Source organism: Mus musculus, chromosome 16, assembly GCF_000001635.26.
Source record: "Mus musculus strain C57BL/6J chromosome 16, GRCm38.p6 C57BL/6J".
NCBI classification, from domain to species: domain Eukaryota; kingdom Metazoa; phylum Chordata; class Mammalia; order Rodentia; family Muridae; genus Mus; species Mus musculus.
In genome coordinates, this window is record NC_000082.6 from 21,623,380 (window position 1) to 21,643,475 (window position 20,096).

Genomic DNA, 20,096 nt, shown 5'->3' on the forward strand with positions numbered 1-20,096 from the left:
ACACTGAGGGCGTGCTCGCTCCCCTCCCCCTCCTCTCACTCGTGTGTGTGTGTGTGTGTGTGTGTGCGCGCGCGCGCGCACACACACATTTTAAAGTTTTAGATATTTTTTTTAAATGTTTTATTTTTCTTTTCTTTCTTTCTTTTTTTTTTTTTTCAAGACAGGGTTTCTCTGTGTAGCTCTGGCTGTCCTGGAACTCACTTTGTAGACCAGGCTGGCCTCGAACTCAGAAATCCGCCTGCCTCTGCCTCCCGAGTGCTGGGATTAGAGGCATGCACCACCGCTGACCAGCTGTAAAATGTTTTCACATTCTTTGTGTGCTAGTTCTAGCACCTCTGAGTGTCGCTGTTGCTGTTCTTGGCTGTGGGTCACAGTTCCTGCTCCTCCTGTCAGGCATTTCAGGTTGTCTCAACAGCAATGTTGTTGAGAGTCTGAATGTTGTCTCCTTTCAGTGGCATTTGAGTTTGCCTGTCTGTTATGTTTGTTTTTTCAAGAGTTTGTTCTCAGCTATTTCAGAAATAGATGTAAAATATCCCAGAACCAAGACATGGCTCAGGCTGGGCTTTTGCTTTCGACATCAGAATGTTAATCCACACTCTTTCCAGTCTGGTTCATTAGTATTCCCTTGTCTTCTGGCACTTCACATCTGGAATTTCCGTGTGTCTTTCAGACCCCCAAGCAGCATTTTCTGCCAGACCTCTAGGTCTAGCCTGCACAAGTGTCTTAGTTAGGGCTTCGGTGCTATGAAGAACACCATAACCAAGGCAACTCATGAAGACTCATGGGGCTGGCTCAGTTTCAGAGGTTTAGTCCATTATCATTATAGCAGGAAGCATGGCAGCATGCAAGCAGACATGGCGCTGCAGGGTCTGAGAGTTCTACATTTTGATCCAAAGGCAGCCAGGAGGAGATTGTTCTCTGCAGGCAGCCAAGAGAAGACTATCTTAGGCACTGGGCAAAGCCTGAGCATAGGAGACCTGAAAGCCCACCTACACAGTGACACGCTTCCTCCAATAAGGCCACGCCTCCTAATAGTGCCACCCCCCCATGGCCATGCATTCAAGTACATGAATCTATGGGGGCCAAACCTATTCAAAGCATCACAATAAGTGAATTGAGTATGAAGCCCTGCATTGATTTCTAGAACTCAGCTCACCTTTCCCTGTCTTCAAATTCTCCCCACTACTGGTGCTAAACTCCTGGTTCAATTCTTGCCATCATCCCAACAGCCAAGTCCTACAGAAAGAGTTCAGACACGTTTGTCGCTTTCAGAGACAGTTCCTGTTGAGAATAACTATAGCGCAGCCTCATGATGAGCACGGACCGTTGACTTGTAATTGGATTGTTAACTCGGTTTTGCTAATTGTCTTAGTCACTGTTCTGTTGTCTTGAAGAGACACCATGTCCATGGCAAGTGTTATAAGGAGAACATTTCATTGGAGGCTTGCTCACAGTCTCAGAGGCTAGTCCACTATCATCAAGACTGGGAGTGTGGTGGCAGGCATGGTGCTAGAAAAGTAGTTGAGAGCTACCTCCTGATCTGGAGGTAGAGAGAGAGAGAGAGAGAGAGAGAGAGAGAGAGAGTGTGTGTGTGTGTGTGTGGGTGGGTGCCTGGCCTGAGCACAGGCTTTTGAAACCTTAAAGCCCACCCCCAGTGACTACTTTCTCTAACAAGGCACACGTCCTTGTCCTTTCAAAAGGGATCTATAGACAGACAGAGACAGAGGGGCAGGGGCAGAGCCTGACATGAGTTTTTAGAAACCTCAAAGCCCAGTGACACTTCCTCCGAAGGGCCACACCTCCTAACCCTTCTCAAGTAGTACCACTCCCTCATGAGTAAGCATTGCAATACAGGAGCCAATGGGGGCCATTGATATTCAAACCACCACACTAATTTTAGGTCTAAACCCATTATTCTGGTTCCTTCTCTGTACTTCTTGCTGTGGGTCTCCATTTCTAGGCGTGTTTGGTTCTGATGGGCAGGGGATATTAGAGCTGAGTGTGGGCAAGAACTCAGGGCCCTGGTAGAACAATCAGGCAGGATTCAGCCTAAGAGGAGTCCTGCCCAGGCTCAGTCCTCAGCAGCCCATCAGGATAACTGGCATTTTTCTAAGTACAAGCAGTCAGCGAAGTGATTATGTGTACGAGAGTAAAGTCTTTCCCTAGTTAAGTCAGTTTTTTTTTTTTTTTTAGTAAGTCCAAACATTTGTCCAGGGATGAAAATGAAGGATAGTAGAACTATCCTCTGAGATGCCTTTTCTTTAACTCTTGTCCCATAAAAAGAAATCTTAATAGGTTTTTCAAACATGTCCCTTTCTGACAAAAACAGAAAGCAGTTATGGGAAGACCATAATATAACTCATGGCAAAAAGTCTAATCTTCTGTGAATCCCCTGTCTCTGCTACCTTTTCATTTCTGTTACAGTGATGGTAACACTTACTAGTCACTGAGTATTGCCTGCATAGCATCGAGATGACACTCCATACCCCAGGAAGCAGCTGTGGCCAGCACTCACTCATGTCAGGATAATAGGCAGGCTTCAGTGAATTTGACCAAAATGCCACATTGCATGTCTGAACTTCCCAGTACATTCAGAGGTTGTCAAATCAGCTTTTGAAACCCACTCTGGTGTGACAGGTTCAGCAGGGTTTGTTGCCCAGGTGTTGTCTTTCACGGTAGGCTAGGCAATAAGCAGCCAAGCATGCCTGTGAGTGCCATATGGGTTGCAGAGACATTACACTAAATCAGGGATATTCTGTGTGTGAAAGAGAGAGCACAAGATGGGTAGATAAAACAAAACACACAGAGTTCTTACAGGCTGAGTAGGAGAGCAAGTCTGCGGGCCCGTCTCTGGGAAGGCAATGGCAGGTGGGTCCCTGAGGCTGGCTACTCAGCTAGTTAGTGAGCTCCAGATTCAGTAAGAGACTCCCTGTAGTGGGGAAGTGGGAAGAAGAGAGAATGACAAACCCCACATGAATACCAGGCCTCCACACACCGTTTCACACAGAAACACTCGTGCTTCCTGTTGTAAGCAACAGCATTTAGTCACACCAGCTTTTGGTGACCTGTAAGATGCCATCTCAGCACATACTGGACAGCTGAATTTACCTGTAGGAAATCCATGACACCTTGTAACTTCATGTCACCTCATTTATGTCTACCACCAGTGTGATTTAATGGCCCACCCTGTCAGGTACAAACAGTACTTCAGCATGTCCAAACCTCTGTGTCCTACCATGTACAGACAGTAAGTCTTTCCTTCTTGGGCTGTCACTGTATGCATAAAAATGAGGGTCTCTAACAGGAGACCAAGAGCTCTCTAGACAACAGGAAGCCTGTGTCTCCTCCCTTGCCTCTGCCCCAATGGCTGCTTGGGAAGCAGCCGAGAGACATTCCTCACACTTCACAGATAAGGTGATGTCTATCAGGGTAGTGACTATTAGTGTCACTGACGTGCAGTGTGAGGGCCAGGATCCGAGCCCTCCCCGTGGCTGCAGAAGGCAGCGTTGGTACCAGTGTGCACACGCAGCTGTCTTTACATGAGGCACCAGGCTCCTTCACACAGTTCGCTTGGTTCTTCACAGGACCTGAATTTCTCCCAGCTAACTTTCTTTCGTATCCTCTCGTGGAGGCCTGATGGGATGAAATGATGTTCCAGAGCAGAATCATGAAGGTCCCCTAGCACATCAGAGGCCACCTTCCTGCTCTTGATACTACCTTTGTGTCCTTGAAGTGACTTTTCTATTAGGCTTCTTTCAGACTGATACTGCGACCATGACAGGCAAAACACACCCTGGCTCTGGGTTGCCTCCACTCAGACCTGCGTTCCACCACAGCATGACCCTTGGCAAATTATTGAACCCCAGGACCTTAGTTTCTTTGGCTGTAAAATGATGGTAACAGAAGCTCCTGTAGGGTTCCCTGGGGGCTGCAGAGAACGTGCACAGGATAGCATTCCTTGCTCCCTGGCTGGCACACAGCAGCCATGCTGAGCTGCAGATCCTGCTGGCTATCCTCTTTCCACATCACAGTGGCACCAGCCAGCATTGCCAGCATCTGCCCATTCTACTGTAAAAGGCCATTGTGTCAGCATAGCCCTAGAGCCCTGATTGCCTCTCTGGCATCCTCGGCCTCTCCTGCCCAGCTGTTCACGCTCTCGGGCAGCTTAACAGCCTGGCATGTTATTTCATTATCTAAGTCATCGTTAGCTGCAACCTGTGGAGTTTTGAGTCACTGGGCCATAAGGGCCCGAAGGGTCAGGTGTGAGAGCACAGCCATGCTGAGCAGTTGGGAAGGGCGCATTCAGCCTGCAGAGCAGAACCTGCACTGTGTGCTTACCTCTGAGGCCACCATTTCGTTTTAACAAAGAGCTTTAAACGGTTGGGGCCTCCAGTGTGACCCAGCTCGGATGGTAGCAAAAGCCTGGCTGAGGGCTGCAGCAGGTTAGTACCGACAGATTTCAGAGTGAAGTTGAGGACAGGCAGGAGAAGAGCAGGCACACAGTTTGTGTCGCATTCGTGCTCCAACAAATGATGGTGTTGCCCAGGGAAGACACGAGCGATACCTGCTCATCACACCAAGGCTCTCCAAAATAAGGTAGGTGGGAAGACAATGAGGAAATGAAATCATAGAGATTGTGAGCAAGGAGAGAACAAGCAGAGTGCAGCTTTCTGTGCTGTGTGTGCTTCTTGGAAGGCTTTGCATGCAGGACCCCTAGACTCACATCTCTGGGAGCCGGGCCCTCAGGACAGCGGTGGCTCGCATGTCTATGCAGAGAAGCTGGGTGTGCGGCTGCAAGCTGTGGGATTTCTCTGTGGGATGTAATTATGGCTCTCATTCACACCACGTCTGTGCGTCTGTGTGTCGTCACCCAGCTTTGCAGCATGCTGACACACGGCTGCTCACTCTCCCCGGGGCTCTCACAGATCACCAAGACCTCATTTTCATCTGGATTTACTTTACTGCTGAGCACTGCACGGTCATTTCCAGGGCAGCGCCATTTCTCCTCTAAAATGTGCAGCGACAGTTTAATTTTCAGCCCTTAGCAGTAGACTTCATCACATGGTGAGCACCCTGCTGTAACTTGGCACCAGTCCCTCTCCTTCTCTTTGACTAAGTACTTCCATGATGGGATGGTTTGGGACGGGAAGGGCTGTGTGTTACAGGTTGCCACACTGCCCAGGGTTTATTGCCCCCATTTTCTTTTTAATTTAAATTGTGAAATTTTTTGAAAAGTTCATATATAGTTACATCTCTTCCACCATTCCCTCTCATCTCCCTACTCTTCCTGTGCCCCTTCTCCCTCTCAAATCCACAAGAATGTTATTACTGTTGTTTATTTATTATACTGTGTATAAGTGATGCAAATATACACATGCATGCATACATACAACCTATTGAATCGATTTGGTGTCATTTGTGTGCACATGTGTTTATGGGACCACTAGGACTGGATAACCTATCAGGGGGCTTGTCCCTGGAGAAGACTGACTCTTTCTCAGCAGCCATCCATTGCTTGTTGCTCTCTCTAAGGGTAGACTCTTCTAGAACTGTCCTCATCCACATTAGCAGGACAGCTGATACTGCCATTGTACAGATATTGCTTAGGCAGCCATATTCTTGTGATCCCTTGGGTCCAGCCTCCCTGTAATATCTAGAAGACACTGTCTTGCAGCAGGCATCATGATTGATTCTTAGTCTTTCCAAGCCCTTTTCTGTAATCTTCCTTGAGCCTAGGGTGTAGAGGTAGCATTGTACAGTTACTTGGGTGCTGGTGCAGAATAATAGACTTAGAAGTTATGCTGGTTTCGGAAAATAGCGGTAGGTCACGGGACCTCTACAGTTTCAGGTAGACAGCTAGGTCTATAGTATCAGGCATGCATCCCCTCTTTAAGTAGTGCTTAAGTCCAAGTGGACAGGCGAATGGTTAGCCAATCAGTAAAACAACCGACAACAAATGTTGGTGAGGATGTGGGAAAACAGACACCCTTCATTCACCACCGGTAGTGTTACAAACTGCTGCAGCCACTGAGGAAGTCAGTGTGGTGAATTCTTAAATAAATAAATAAATAAATAAATAAATAAATAAATAAATAAATAAATAAATGCAAGCTCAAAGCAGGTGCGTCCCGTAGGAAAGGACTCAGCATCCTACTCCAGACTCCTGCTCAGCCGTGTTCACTCTAGTCACAATAGCTAGGAAGTAGAAGCAACTTAAAGGTAGTAGGAACATAGTACATATGTAATATGAATACTATCAGCCGTAAAGAAAGGAAAGCTTACAGGTAGATTATGGAACTAGAAAATATTGTACTGAGTAAACACAAATGCCATGGACTCTCTCTCATACAGGGACCCTAGCTCTGGATCCTTAGATTTGAGTAGACATTATAAAATAACCACAAAAGTCAGCAAGGAAAGCAACCGGGGAGGATGTCAAAGGACCTCTAGAGATTGGGACAGGCCTGATTGCTAAAGACATTAACATCTGCACATGGGTGCGCAGGGAGGGAGATGCAGCCCTAACCAGCCTGGAGCTCCCTATGTAGAGACCAGGCTGGCCCCTAACTCACAGAGATTACCTGCCTCCACCTTCTGAAATTAAGGCATGTGCCCCCCCCCTGCACCATGATAAACATTCTTGAGGGTATTTTGTAGCCATTTTTATTTATTCTTTTGAGGTCTCTCTGTTCAGATCTACAGCCCATTTTCCAACTGAGTTGTTTGGTTTGTTTTAAAGGGGGTTTTGTTTTGTTTGTTTTGTTTTGTTGGATTTTGACTATTTTTTGAGTTCTTTGTAGTTTAGCCATTAATCCTTTATCAGAGGTATAGATGGCAGAGGGTCTCTTGGACTCTCTGGACATCCTCTTTTCTTATTTCCTTATTTTTAGTTTTTAAAGCCTCATTTGTCAGCTATTAGCCTTAATTACTTAACAAATGAAGTTCTGTTTAGAAAGTCTTTTCCTGCACCTTTATGTTGTAGGACAATTTTAGAATATTGTTTTTGGTTTTTTCTTTTTCTGTGAAAAATGCCATAGGGATTTTAGTTGGGTTCGAATTGAGTCTGTACTTGAGTTTTGTAGGATGGACATCTTCACAATATTAATTCTCCCCATCATGAACATGGGAGGTCCTCCCATCTTTTAGTGTCTTCTCGATCTGTTTCTTCAGTCATGCTAAAGCTTCATTGTCGAGACTTGTTGTTTTGTTCCTTCCTGGATATTTTCATTTTTGAGGCTAATGTGAATGGAATTATGTCCATGATCTTTTTCTGACACTAGCTTGTTATTGTCATATAGAAAGGCTATGATTTAACTTAGTTTAGTATCCTGCCCTTGCTGAAAATATTACTCATTTCTAGAGGTTTTTCGGGTGGAATTCTTGTTACTCTCACTTCTGCTTTGTTCGTGACTCTGATTTGGCAAGTCAGTTTCTCTGTGCAGCATCTCTATACTGACTCTTCTTCCCTTCCGGGCTGTTTTGTGGCCTTAGTTGGCTGCCCTGGTTTGTGTTTGATTCACACTAGAAGCCATGATTGGCTTCAGTAAACAATACTCACTGTGTTGCTTGAAGCTCTCATACCCTAAATGCTCATCGTCTCTTGGTGCCCACATCCCCTGCATGGTAGGATGTGGCCCATTGTAGCCATATTCTGAAACAAATTGGACCTTGAGTCCAGAGGCCACACAGGAAGCTGGTGAGCAGATGGGCGCTCATGTGCCCCAACCCCAGCCCACTGTTCTTTCTCCCAGACACTTCCAGGATAAGACACTCAGTCACAGCTACTGCCACCATTTATTAAACCTCAAATGGGCACCAGATCCATATGATCTGCAAGTTTAGCAATAACTCTGCAAAGTAGAGTTTCACAGACAACAACACAAACTAAGAGAAGCTAAATATCTCTAGAGCGACTCAGCTAGAATCCAGGTCAAGATGAGGCTGCTGTCAGAAGTCCTGTTTTGTGTTTCTCTGCATTGCAGAGCATTTCTGGAAAATTGTTGAATCAGGAAGGAGTAAGAACACCTTCACTCACCTTTCAGTCATCCGCTCGGCAGAATTTTATTCCAAAGTTGCTCGGGCTGAGCTCAGTGCTATCGAGCAGGCTGCTTTGTATGGCCTCCATTTTCAAGGTGCCATTCTCTTTGTTTCAGACTTTACCACATAGCATGTACCTTCTTGTTCCGTGGCCTCATCACTGTGGCCTCTGCACTGAACTTCAATGCTCCCTTTCTTTCTGGGTCTTTGCTCACATTAGGATTGGGGTCACATGAAGGCACATGATAGAGACTGTGTACACAGAGCCTGAGGGCCATTCTGTGTATTCTAAGTACCAGCCCCTGTGAGAGCTCTTGGAGTCCTGGGCATGGTTTTCCTTCCAGCATCTTAGCCATTCTATATTGGAAGCTCTGATCAGTATCCCCATATTGACAAAAGTAAAAAGCAACCCACTCTATTCAAATAGAGCAGGTGACTCACCTAAGATTTCTAGGTTAGTGATTGTTAAAGCCAGTTTCACTTCCACGCAGGGGATTAGCACAGATCTCTAGCCCCAGGCCTCAGTAGTGGCACAGGCCTTGTTTGGTGATTTTTTTTTCCTTCTGTTTAAAAATAACACTTTCTCCAAACTTGGTTAAATAAAATAAAACTGATGGTTTGGTCAATACAGAGGACAAACTTGCCCGAGACCTCTACAAAGTGCAGCTGTAGAATTGACAGCTCAGAATGAGTCAGGATGTGGGTTTTAGCAAATGTCTGCTGAACAGATTTTTGGGCAGAGAGCAGGTGTGGTGACACGGACAGAGGCCCTCCCTCTCTCTGCTGAACTGTTCGTTACTAATGGCTCAGGGCTGAGGGAATCATTGCCTTCAGTTGTGTACCCTTCCCAGGCTCCTACCAGACCCCACTTCTAACCCAGTGAGCACACGATGGCCCTGGCTGAACAAAACCAACCCAGAAGTCATAAACCTGGGGAAAGAACTAGAAAAGACGGGAAGGGTGTGATAGGAACAGGAAGGAGACAAAAGCGGGTTGTGCAGAAGAGAATCATCAGAATGTACTATGTGCTTGTATAAAATTGTCAAATAACAAAATTAATTAACAATAGAAACCCTGCCCAGGGAGCTACTGGCAGTTGGTGGATGTCTTAGTTACTTTCCTGTCTCAGGATATCTGATCACACTGTGGACCCTGACATTGTCTTCTTTACTGGGAAAACCTGTTTCTAGTTGTGGTGTGGCTCAGCCTTAGCACACACATTTAATTCCACTGGCTGGAGTATAGACACGCCTTTAGTACACATCTTTAATCCCAAATGATGGAAGGAGAATTAGTTTGTAGAGAGAAGCAGCCATGTTTGAAAGTGACATCTAATTGAGAGGCAAAGTGACAAATCAGAGAAAGATTTGACAGAATGTGTCAGAGATAGAATATGCCCAATTCTCATGAGAACAGAGAGAAAAGAGAGGCTACTTAAAAAAGAGAGAGCAGCACGAGAGATGTGAGGAGAAAAGGCAGTTTTACCAGGACAGTTGTACAGAGGCAGGTTGCACAAGCTAGACACAGGTGAAGACAGAATGAGCCAGCGAATGAAAAGGAGCCAGAAGATTAGAACATGTTGCCCAAGTTAGTATGAGGCCAAGCAGAGCAATTCAGGAGAAGCCAGATTGAACCAGTCAGCTTGGAGAGGAGTTTGAGCCAGAACAACTGAGTGGAATCAGCCAGCCAGAGATCAGAAAAGAGTGATGTCTTAGTTATGGTTTCCATTGCTATGAAGAGACACCATGACCAAGGCAACTCTTACAAGGACATTTTTTTTCTTTTTCTTTCTTTTTTTTTTAATTAGGTATTTTCCTCATTTACATTTCCAATGCTATCCCAAAAGTCCCCCATACCCTCCCCCCCCACTCCCCTACCTACCCACTCCCACTTTTTGGCCCTGGTGTTCCCCTATACTGGGGCATATAAAGTTTGTGTGTCCAATGGGCCTCTCTTTCCAGTGATGGCCGACTAGGCCATCTTTTGATACATATGCAGCTAGAGTCAAGAGCTCCAGGGTACTGGTTAGTTCATAATGTTGTTGCACCTATAGGGTTGCAGATCCCTTTAGCTCCTTGGGTATTTTCTCTAGCTCCCAAGGACAACATTTAATTAAAGCTAGCTTACAGGTTCTGAGGTTCAGTCCATTATCATCATGGAGAAAAACATGGCATCATCCCAGCAGGTGATGCTGGAGGAGCTAAGAGTTCTACATCTTGTTCCAAAGGCAAACAGGGAAGATTGTCTTGTAACTAGGTAGAAGGAGGGTCTCTACCCCCACACTTTTTCCAACAAGGCCACCCCTCTCAAGAGTGCCACTCCCTACAGGCCAAGCATATTCAAACCACCACAGGCAAGTTTATTCAGCAGCCAGTCTCAGAGGCTGAAAATGTTCTAGGCCTAGATTAGATAGTACAAAGACTAGAAGCTTCCAGGACTAGGCCTAAGTTAGCAGACAGAAGCAGTGAGCCTCTGAGATGACAATTACATCAGGCAAATAAAAGTTACTTTTACACTTTTTTTTTTTTTTTTTTTTGGTTTTTCGAGACAGGGTTTCTCTGTATAGCTCTTGCTGTCCTGGAACTCACTCTGTAGACCAGGCTGGCCTCGAACTCAGAAATCCACCTTATTGCTGAAGAAAACCCATGACTAAGGCAAGTTGCAAAAGAAGGCACTGTCCATCTTTGTACCCAAGGCCTGACATGGTAGAATCTCTAGAAATCCCTGAAGAGCCTGATAGATCCCAGTTCAGGGCTGGGGGTAGTAGAATGGGAACCAGTCAACATGTCAGAAGTCACATAGCCACATCCTTTGGTAAACAGCTGCTTGCCAGAGACTCTGCCCACCTTCACTTCCCTCCCATTAGAAGCAGATATATTACACACACACACACACACACACACACATACACACACATTGTGTGCACACGACCTTTGCTACCATTTCAAATGTATGGCTCTCATCTCAGAAAGGGCTTGATGGCAGGAGAGCACCTAAGAGGTCCTGAGCACTTCAATAAACAGCTGTCTCATTTCCCATTGAGTCCTACTTGTCTGCAGACTCTGTATGGCTGTAGCCATCCAAGGGGCATCACTGTCCTGCAGTGGCTCTACTTCTAGATGGTCTCAGGGCCCCCTCAAAACCCCCAAAGGGCAGTAAAGATACAGCATTAATTGGGAGCTTGCTTACAGTTTCAAAGGGTTATCAGTCTGTGGCAGGAAGCATGTGGTGGCAGGCAGGCATGGTATTAGAGCAGTAATGGAGAGCTCACATCTAATCTGAAGGTTGCAGACAGACAGAGACTCTAAGCTTGGTGTAGGCTTTTGAAATCTGAGAGTGCACCCCAGTGACACACCTTCTCCATGAATCCTAATCCTTCCCAAACTGTTCTACTAACTAGGGTCCAAGCATTCAAGTATATGAGCCTATGGGGCCATTCTCAGTCAATGATACCTTATTAAAAACCCCTTCTCTAGGTAGCTCCATATCCTTAAAGGCCTAATAGAGGAAGCAGACCTTGGCAAGGCCAGAGCGCGGTACTAGCCCTGACATCCCACCTGGGTATGCCACGTGACATGAAAAATGTCCTCCATGTACATGTGTGTATTACACACGTTTGTTGGACTGCCTTCAATTTACATTACTGTGTTTACGTAGAAAAATGTAAAGCATCCATCCAATCCAGTAAGATCTAAACACACCATGTATCCATATCAAGTACACTATGGTCTGGTTAAACAGTTTTTAAACTATTATTGGTTATTTTATCTATTTACATTTCAAATGTTATCCCCCTCCCCAGTTTACCCTCCACAAACCCCCTATCCCATCCTCCCTCCCCCCCTGCTTCTATGAGGGTGCTCCCCCAAACACCTACCCACTCCCACCTCACCGTCCTAGCATTTTCCAACTATGCTGGTGCATCGAGCCTCCACAGGACCAAGGGCCTCCCTTCCCATGGATGCCAGATAAAGCAGCCCTCTGTTACATATCCAGCTGGAGCCATGAGTACCCCATGTGTACTCTTTAGTTGGTGGTTTAGCCTCTGGGAACTCTGGGGGTGAGGGTCTGGTTGGTTGATATTGTTGATCTTCCTATGGAGTTGCAAACCCCTTCAACTCCTTCAGTCCTTCCCCTAACTCCTCCATCGGGGTCCCCATGCTCAGTCCAATGGATGGCTGTGAGCATCTGCATCTGTATTGGTCAGGCTCTGGCAGAGCCTCTTAGGAAACAGCCATATCAGGCTCCTGCCAGCAAGTGCTTCTTGGCATCGACAATAGTGTCTGGGTTTGGTGTCTGTAGATGGGATGGAGCCCTAGGTGGGGCAGTCTCTGGATGGCCTTTCCTACAGTCTCTACTGCACTCTTTGACCCTGCATTTCCTTTAGACAGGAGCAATTCTGGGTTAATGTTTTTGAGATGGGCAAGTGACCCCATCCCTCAACCAGGGGCCTGGTTAAACAGTCTTAACAAGGATTGCCAGGGTATGTATGAACCCCGCAAATGTTGAAAGCAACATGACTAGTTGAGTCACCATGGGAAAAACAAGCACTAATGAATTGGTCGGATACAGTTGAGCCAGGAGATGAAACACCTATAAGCTAAGAGTCACCCTCAGGACACCATGAGGAACAGTGTAGTCACCACCTGCTCAGCTGCCTGAGGTGCATGTCTTTAAGCCTCAGCCCATACCTGCTACCCAGAATCTGCTTTTATTACTAAATGCTTTTTAAAAGGGTCTCACCATGTATCCCAGACTAGCTAGAACCCCCGCATTCTGAGATTTCCATTGGAATCAGCATTTAACAACATCCGCTGGGTCGAAAATCATGGAATGGATCTTATTTGAGATTTCTGCACTTCTGACTCAGCCAGCAAACTCCCAAGGACAGGCCCTGGTATATCCCTGCCCAGAATAGCCCCACATGCTACCCAGTATTTCCCAAGGGCTTGATGATGCAGTTCTGTTTTTAGCAATAGCATTCTACTACCCTGTGGCATGGCCTTCACTTTCCTAAATTGAAGGACCTTAATTGCCTCCAAAAGATAGCTGCCGGGATAAACTGAGTAAATGAGAAAGGTCTAGATTTGAGAAAAACTGCATGTTTGTGAGAACTAATATGAAACCAAGCCAGTGTTTATCTCAGCTTACAGAAATAGCTGCCACCAAGTTCCTTCAGTCACTGTTTCTCTGGCAGCAGACCTTTAGTCTAAACAAGTCTAACCCAGCCTGGCACACACTGAACGTGGCTGCTCAGGAGACAGAGGTGGGCCTAATGTGGGCCAGTGTTGGCTTCACAGTGAGACCTAGTTGAAGTGGAGGGGGGGAATGGAAGAGGGAGGGAGGGAGGGAGGGAGGGAGGGAGGGAGGGAGGGAGGGAGGGAGGGAGGGAGGGAGGAAGGAAGGGGAAGACAATTAGTAAGAAAACTTAAGAGATCCCAGTGTCAAACACAGGTTTTCTAATTACGGGGTCTGGGGAATCTCAGTAATGTTCAGAAGTGGACAGCGCCATCAGCAACAGCCTTGTGTCTCTGCCATCACTTTCTGTCAGATATCTCATAGACTCGACATAGTCTCCTGAGATTGGATGCATGGCTTAATATCCCTTCCAGGTCAATGACAGGGGTCTCCTATAAGGGAACAGCTTTTCTTGTTCTCATTGCTCTGCCATCTGTTAATTTGACCTATGAAAGTCATTTTTTATTAAATGCTTCTTTGTGAATTTCCCATCATGCACCCCAATCCCACTCATCTCCCATCCCTCCATATCCACTCTCTGCCCTTGCAACCTCTCCCATAAATAAAAACAAAAATTAAATAAAGTTAAAAAAATAAAAAAATCTAATTGTGGAAGCCGCAGTATCACTGTGTGTTACACAGTACACCCTTTGTCCACACTTCTTTGCTTGCCAATGTTCATTGCAATGAGTCATTGGAAGCTCTGGCTTCCGTTACATTATCAATCCTGGGTCCTCACCGGGGCTCCTCTCAGACATCCTGTTGTTGTCCTGTGTCACGAAGATCCTGCAGCTTTGGATCTGCAGGATTGGCACAGTTCACAGATGGCGTAGATGTGGAGTTGGGCCTGGCTGTCCTGTACACCCACCACTGGGGCCAGATCTCCTGCTTGTGGCTTGAGGCTCCTTCTGCTTCTCTACGTATCCTGATTCTTACCACGTACTTGCTCATCGTAGTGGCGCCACTGAGGCCGTGTGCCTCTGGTGTCTTCTGCCTGTGTCTGCAATCTTTTTAAGTGGCCTTCCTTCCCCAGTGTTTCGCCAGGCCCTTCTGTTCAGTTTGCTTCCTGTTGAACTCTCCTTACTGAACTCTGCTGTGGTAGTTAGTGTTAATTTTCAGCTTGATACCACTCAGGGTCTTAATGAAGAATTAATCACAATCAGGTTAGCCTTTTGGCACGTCTGTAGAGGGATGTCTTCATTGTTAATGGATGTCGAAGGGCCCTGCCCACTGTGGACTACTCCATTCCCCTAACCCCACACTTTCCCTAACCCCCACCGCCAACAGGGGTTCCTGAAAAGAAAAGGCTAGTTTTGAGCAAGTAAGGATGACATGTTTACGTTCTCTGCCCCTGACTGCTTCCTGCCTTGACTTAACTGAAGAAATGGACTGGAATTTGGATTGTAAACCTAATATTTCTGCTCTAAGTAGCTTTTGTCAAGCTATTTGTCACAGTAACAGAAATGAAACCAGAGCACCTAGCCACATCAGAACTAGTGCTTTGTATGGGATGTGGTAGGACTGTAGAGTGGTCAGTTCAGGACAAGTACCCCTGCCCCAACCCCTCTGCACTCTAACCCAGCCTGTGGCACTAACAGGATCTGCTGGGTCATGGCTCCCAGGGGTTGTGTCTTAACAGTGACGGTGTGTCCGTCCCTCGTGAGCTTTGGTTTGAGCCTGGCGTGGTGTATTCATCAGACCTGATCTTAGAACCTCCTTCAGCATCTTTATTTTTTTGTTTTTGTTTTGGTTTTTTTTTTGTTGTTGTTGTTGTTTTGTTTTTTCGAGACAGGGTTTCTCTGTATAGCCCTGGCTGTCCTGGAATTCACTTTGTAGACCAGGCTGGTCTCGAACTCTGAAATTCGCCTGCCTCTGCCTCATGAGTGCTGGGATTAAAGGTGTGCGCCACCACACCCGGCTCTTCGGTGTCTTATAAAGTCTGCAGAAGTGTGACACATACTTTTTCCAGTGTCATGTTTCCTACCAATTAGTATTGAGGCCAGCGGTTCTTAGAAAGAGTCAAGGCAGCTTTAACACTCAGGTTGTGGTGGGTTCCTCCTCCTTCTCTGGCAAGAACCAGTGAAATGAGTGTAGCCCCATGAGAGGGTGCCCAAGAGGCCTTCAGAGCCGCCTCAGCCCGCCATGTTGTCAAGTGCATCAAGAACTGAGGTAGCCATATCCTAGACCAGCTGTGACATCATGTTTGGGACCCTGGAAACCCAGGAGCTGTGAGCCCTCTTCTCTCGGCTGCTTCTTTCCGGAGCTTCAAACTTCCTTTTCCTCCCGCTGGAAAACAGCCGTGGTACCTGTGGGCCAGGCTAGTAAGGCAGGCAGCGAGCACTGTTTCCCTTCCTAGCCTGACTCAGCTGTTTCCTGAGAGTGGTGAAAATGTTAAGGGAAAGAAGCAGAGCCATTTCAAGAAGACAAATACAACTTACAAATCTCTTAAAAGTTCTGGATGTCGGGGCTGGAGAGATGGCTCAGCAGTTAAGAGCACTGACTGCTCTTCCAAAGGTCCTGAGTTCAATTTCCAGCAACCACATGGTGGCTCATAACCATCTGTAGTGAGATCTGACACCCTCTTCTGGAGTGTCAGAAGACAACTACAGTGTACTTACATATAATAAATAAATAAATATTTTTTTTAAAAAAAGGTTCTGAATGTCATACTATCTAAAGTTCACATCAGGGTCATCAAGATGCCTCAGTAAAGGCTACCTCGACCAAAGCTCCCAAAGCTGGCTTCCATCCTTAGGACTCACATCGTAGAAGACTGACTCCTTTAAGTTGTCCTCTGACCTCCATTCAGGCACAATGGCATCCACACACACCCCTAATTAATTAATTGCAATAAATATCCTTCTTGGTGGAAAAATTAATCAGCCAGGACCTTTCTTTTTTTGTTTTGTTTTATTTTTTTTATTTTTCAAGACAGGGTTTCTCTGTGTAGCCCTGGCTGTCCTAGAACTCACTCTGTAGACCAGGCTGGCCTCAAACTCAGAGATCCACCTGCCTCTGCCTCCCAAGTGCTGGGATTAAAGGCATGTGCCACCACTGCCCAGCATGCCAGGACCTTTCTTCTAGAGTGCTTTTGAGGACTTGGTGAGATGGCCCCCAGGGGACACACAACAGCTAGGGCTCGCTCTGTCTTCGCTCAGTAACTTGGAGTTGTATCTGTGCTAGGTCCCAGGTCTTACCCTCTAGCTTATGTGTGAACACCACGTGCTTCAGCACCAAAGCCCTTCCGGTCACCCATGTGCAGTGTGTGTCTGAGAAACACTTTCCCTTTCTGCCCAAGAGGTTCATAGTGCAAGGCAAGGACAGACAGTTTTTAACTAGCCTTTGCATAGAACACAAACCTGACACAAACCTCTAACCAGTGGTGTCTCAAAGGTGCAGTTACAGCAGCTGGCATAACCCAGCTTCTCTGGTGGGAGGCTTTAACCAATGATCAGTGACCTCCTGAGGGTCATCTCCAAGGTCAGGGGAATGAAAGGACTCTCCAAGGTCATGTGGTATGAGAGCTAGTGTTCAGATAGCAAGATTCACTACAGCACTGACAGGATCCTCCATGGGGGCAAGAGGGGATGGGGCAACACTTCAGGGACCCTTCTTCAAGCATCTGAAGACAGGTCTTTCGGCCAAAGTTATAATGAACAAGGACATGGCAAAGAAGGGGTATCTGTGAGAGCCACATCAAGTGATGGATATGGGTGTACAAGAGCGGATGGACAAAGGTCCTCTTCTCAGAAGCCCTTGAGGAGGGAGATGTAGAGATAATGATAGGGAAAGGGTCCAGAGATAGAGGATCCAGCTGGGAGGAGCATCCAAGCAGGCCTTCAGGAGGCCAAGGCCGGATCTTCCAAATGCTCAAACGAAGCCCCCAGTTGCCAGGGCACAATCGTCTTCAGACACATGAGGGAACTGCTGCTGCGTCTTGCTTCATCTATGTGAGGAAGGTCAGAGGCTGCCCAGGGACAGGCATGTCATTGTTAATCAATCGGATCATTCTTTTATTTCCTAGGCAAACTCAGAACCTGTTCTGGACCCACAGCAAATGCAAGCCTTTGATCAGCTCTGCCGTCTCTACAGAGGAAGTTCTAGGGTAATGTTTGTGGGATTGATGTTTCCGATTTGGAATTCACTGTTTGGGGAAGGCAGTGTGTCCTAGAGTCCTGCATCCAGCTTAGCTTTGAAGGTGCCTGTCATACTTGTTCTGACCACATGGCCCACGGGTCCTGGCCCCAACAGCATCAGCATGTGGTGAAAGGGCAGTAGAGAGGCATTTATTACTTACCTACCCCCCAACACCCTGGGGTTGTGAGCACACAGAAGGCCCATGTCTGCCCTGTCTCCACAGAGAGCAAGCCGGAAGCCTATTTCCTCCTTCAGAAGGCCATCCTGTATATCTGAGACTGCCAAGCCTGCCCTACAGCCAGCCCCCCCCTCCACATCTGCATGAGTTGAATTTTTTGGGCCATGAAAGACCAATATTAAGCAGCAGTGGCTTGAACAAGGAGGAAGTTGTAAATGCAGGAAGCCAGGACATGACCCTGAACCTCCAGGTCTCTTCCAGCTTGAGGCTGACACCCACCTAGCTCAGCATTGGTGCTCCAGCTTTGAACACTGCTTCTGCATGGCAGCCAGCAAGCAGAGAAAAAGGAAGACAAGGCTAGTCCACTGGTCAGGAACAATGCCTGGAAGCTATGTATACCTCTTCCCTTGTCTACAAGGTTACCGACCTCCCCGAGGCTGTGAGAACACACAAGCCCAGTCTGGCCTGTCTCCACAGAGAGCGAGCCAGAAGCCAGTATCCTCCTTCAGGGCCATCGTGTATGTTTGAGGCTGCCAAGCCTCAGATCTATGACCACCTAGCTATCTGTAATGTAGACTGGGGGATTACACGTCTTTAAATGTGTGGGAGAAGGGTGCAGACTCTGAGGTTACTAGCAACCAGTACTGCATAGACATCCATGGCAGACTCAAGTGCACCCCTGGGCTCACAGCCTGCCCTTCCTTGCCCATCAAGAATGGATCATGTCCCATCCAGTCATCGAGAGCACAGGCCTGGCAGCATCCTGTGCTCACCCCTCATCCTGAGGAGGTCCAGGGAGCATCTTGTTTGGACCCCTAGACGTTTCCCCTCCAGACTGCCTGTGCTCTGAGTGAGAGTTTCTCATGCCCATAGAGGCCATGCCGGTCTGGCTGCTGCACTCCCTTCCTGTCCCTTCCCTTCTGCAAGGGCCATGCTGGCTCTCAGCCCCTCAAGGGTGGGAACGAGAACTTTTCAGCACCTCCACTCCAGGGCACACCCAGAACCCCCCAGCCCAGTAGTTTTCTGAGCTTGTCTAGTTCCAGCTATCTCTGGGCTTGGCAGCCCTGATCTCACTGAAGCAGACACTGAGGGAAACCAGCACTTCCTCTTGAACTGTTGACCCGGACAGAAGTTCCTCTGGAAACTTCCACAATGTCCTAAATAAGACCCTGCAGTTTAAGTGAACTGACTGGTGTCACCTCGTCTCTTCCTGTTTGCCAAGTTCTGGCCAGGAACTAGAGTGAGAGTCACCATCTACTTCACATTCACAGCCTGACTCAGCGTCTGTGTTTCCTAGTCACTAAGTTACAGGAGGAAGTACTTAAGACTTAAGAAGTAGGAGCCATGGTTTGTGCTTGGTCTTTCTGCCTTAGTGTCAGAATGTGCACACCCCTTGAGTATAGCACCATCACGTGTTCTGTTGGAAGCCTTGGGCATGATCTCCTCACAGACCAGTCACAGGATGATTGGATTACAGAGGTAGGAAGTGGAAGCTGACCCCTGCAGGGTATCCTTGGAAGCCCTGGCCCTTGGTGTGAGCCAGCCTCCCTCACATGCCACCTCAGGCAGGAGGCTCACGGTCAGAGTGTAAGCATGCACACCATGACAAACACCATGACCAAAAGCAACTGGGGAGGAAAGGGTTTGTTACAGCCTACAGATTGCAGTCCTCTGTCAGGGGACTCAGGGCAGGAACCTACAGGCAGGACCTGAAGCCGAGATTATAGAGAGTGCTGCTTTCTGGTTTCCTCTGCCTCCCTTCTGTAGCCCAGGCCCACCTGCCTGCGGGTAGCACCAGGTACAGTTGGCTAGACCTGCCGGTTAGATTAGCAAAAGAGGAAATGCACCCCCAGACCTACCCACAGGCCAGTCTGATGGAGGCAGTTCTTCAGTTGTGGATCACCCTGCCCAGGTGACCAGTTGTCTCAGGAGGACAGCTGAGGCTGATGGTGACAGTGAGTGTGTGTTAGACTATGGTTGTGTTGCTGAGCCAGGACCAAGGGCTGGGTTAGTTCTGATAAACTGGACTTAGAGCTTAGAGGACTTGGCTGGCTCCCCAAGTATTGTAGCCACTGGTTCTGCTGTCAGCGAACTGGCAAAAGAGCTCTGCACCATTACTGCTCATGTGATGGGAGGCTCCTTGCCAGAGATGAGAACAGAGAGAAGTTAGAGCAGGCAAGCAGGGCAGAGACGATGGGCGTGTAACCTCCAGAGGTAAGACCACAGGCAGCTTGACTGAACAGGGATTGCCGCATGGGACTGAGTTTGAATCCTACCCTATCACTGATAGCCAAGTGGCCCAGAGTGAGTCACTGCCCAGGATTCTGTGAATATCGCCCTCAAAAGCCTGTGGCCTGCAGATGTTCCAGGGACTGACTTCTGCCAGGAGACAGATGCACACAGTCCCCCTGCGGCACTTGAAGGTTCACTTGCTACATCACCCAACAGAAGGCATTCGTCGCCATCCTGTGAAGGGTAACAGTGAGGCACCACGCTCTGTCTTCAG

The 20,096-nt window shown here is 47.4% G+C and overlaps 1 protein-coding gene across 6 annotated transcripts in view; it reads left to right on the forward strand.

Annotated features, from left to right (window-relative positions):
* Positions 1-20,096, forward strand: part of Vps8 (VPS8 CORVET complex subunit) — a 221,564-nt gene that overhangs the window by 200,262 nt on the left and 1,206 nt on the right. For all 6 annotated transcript variants that reach the window (NM_001285893.1, NM_001285894.1, NM_001081366.1 and 3 more), the window contains one exon: positions 17,300-17,380. In NM_001285893.1, the coding sequence (NP_001272822.1) occupies positions 17,300-17,380 (81 nt within the window). The remainder of the gene's footprint in view (positions 1-17,299; positions 17,381-20,096) is intronic.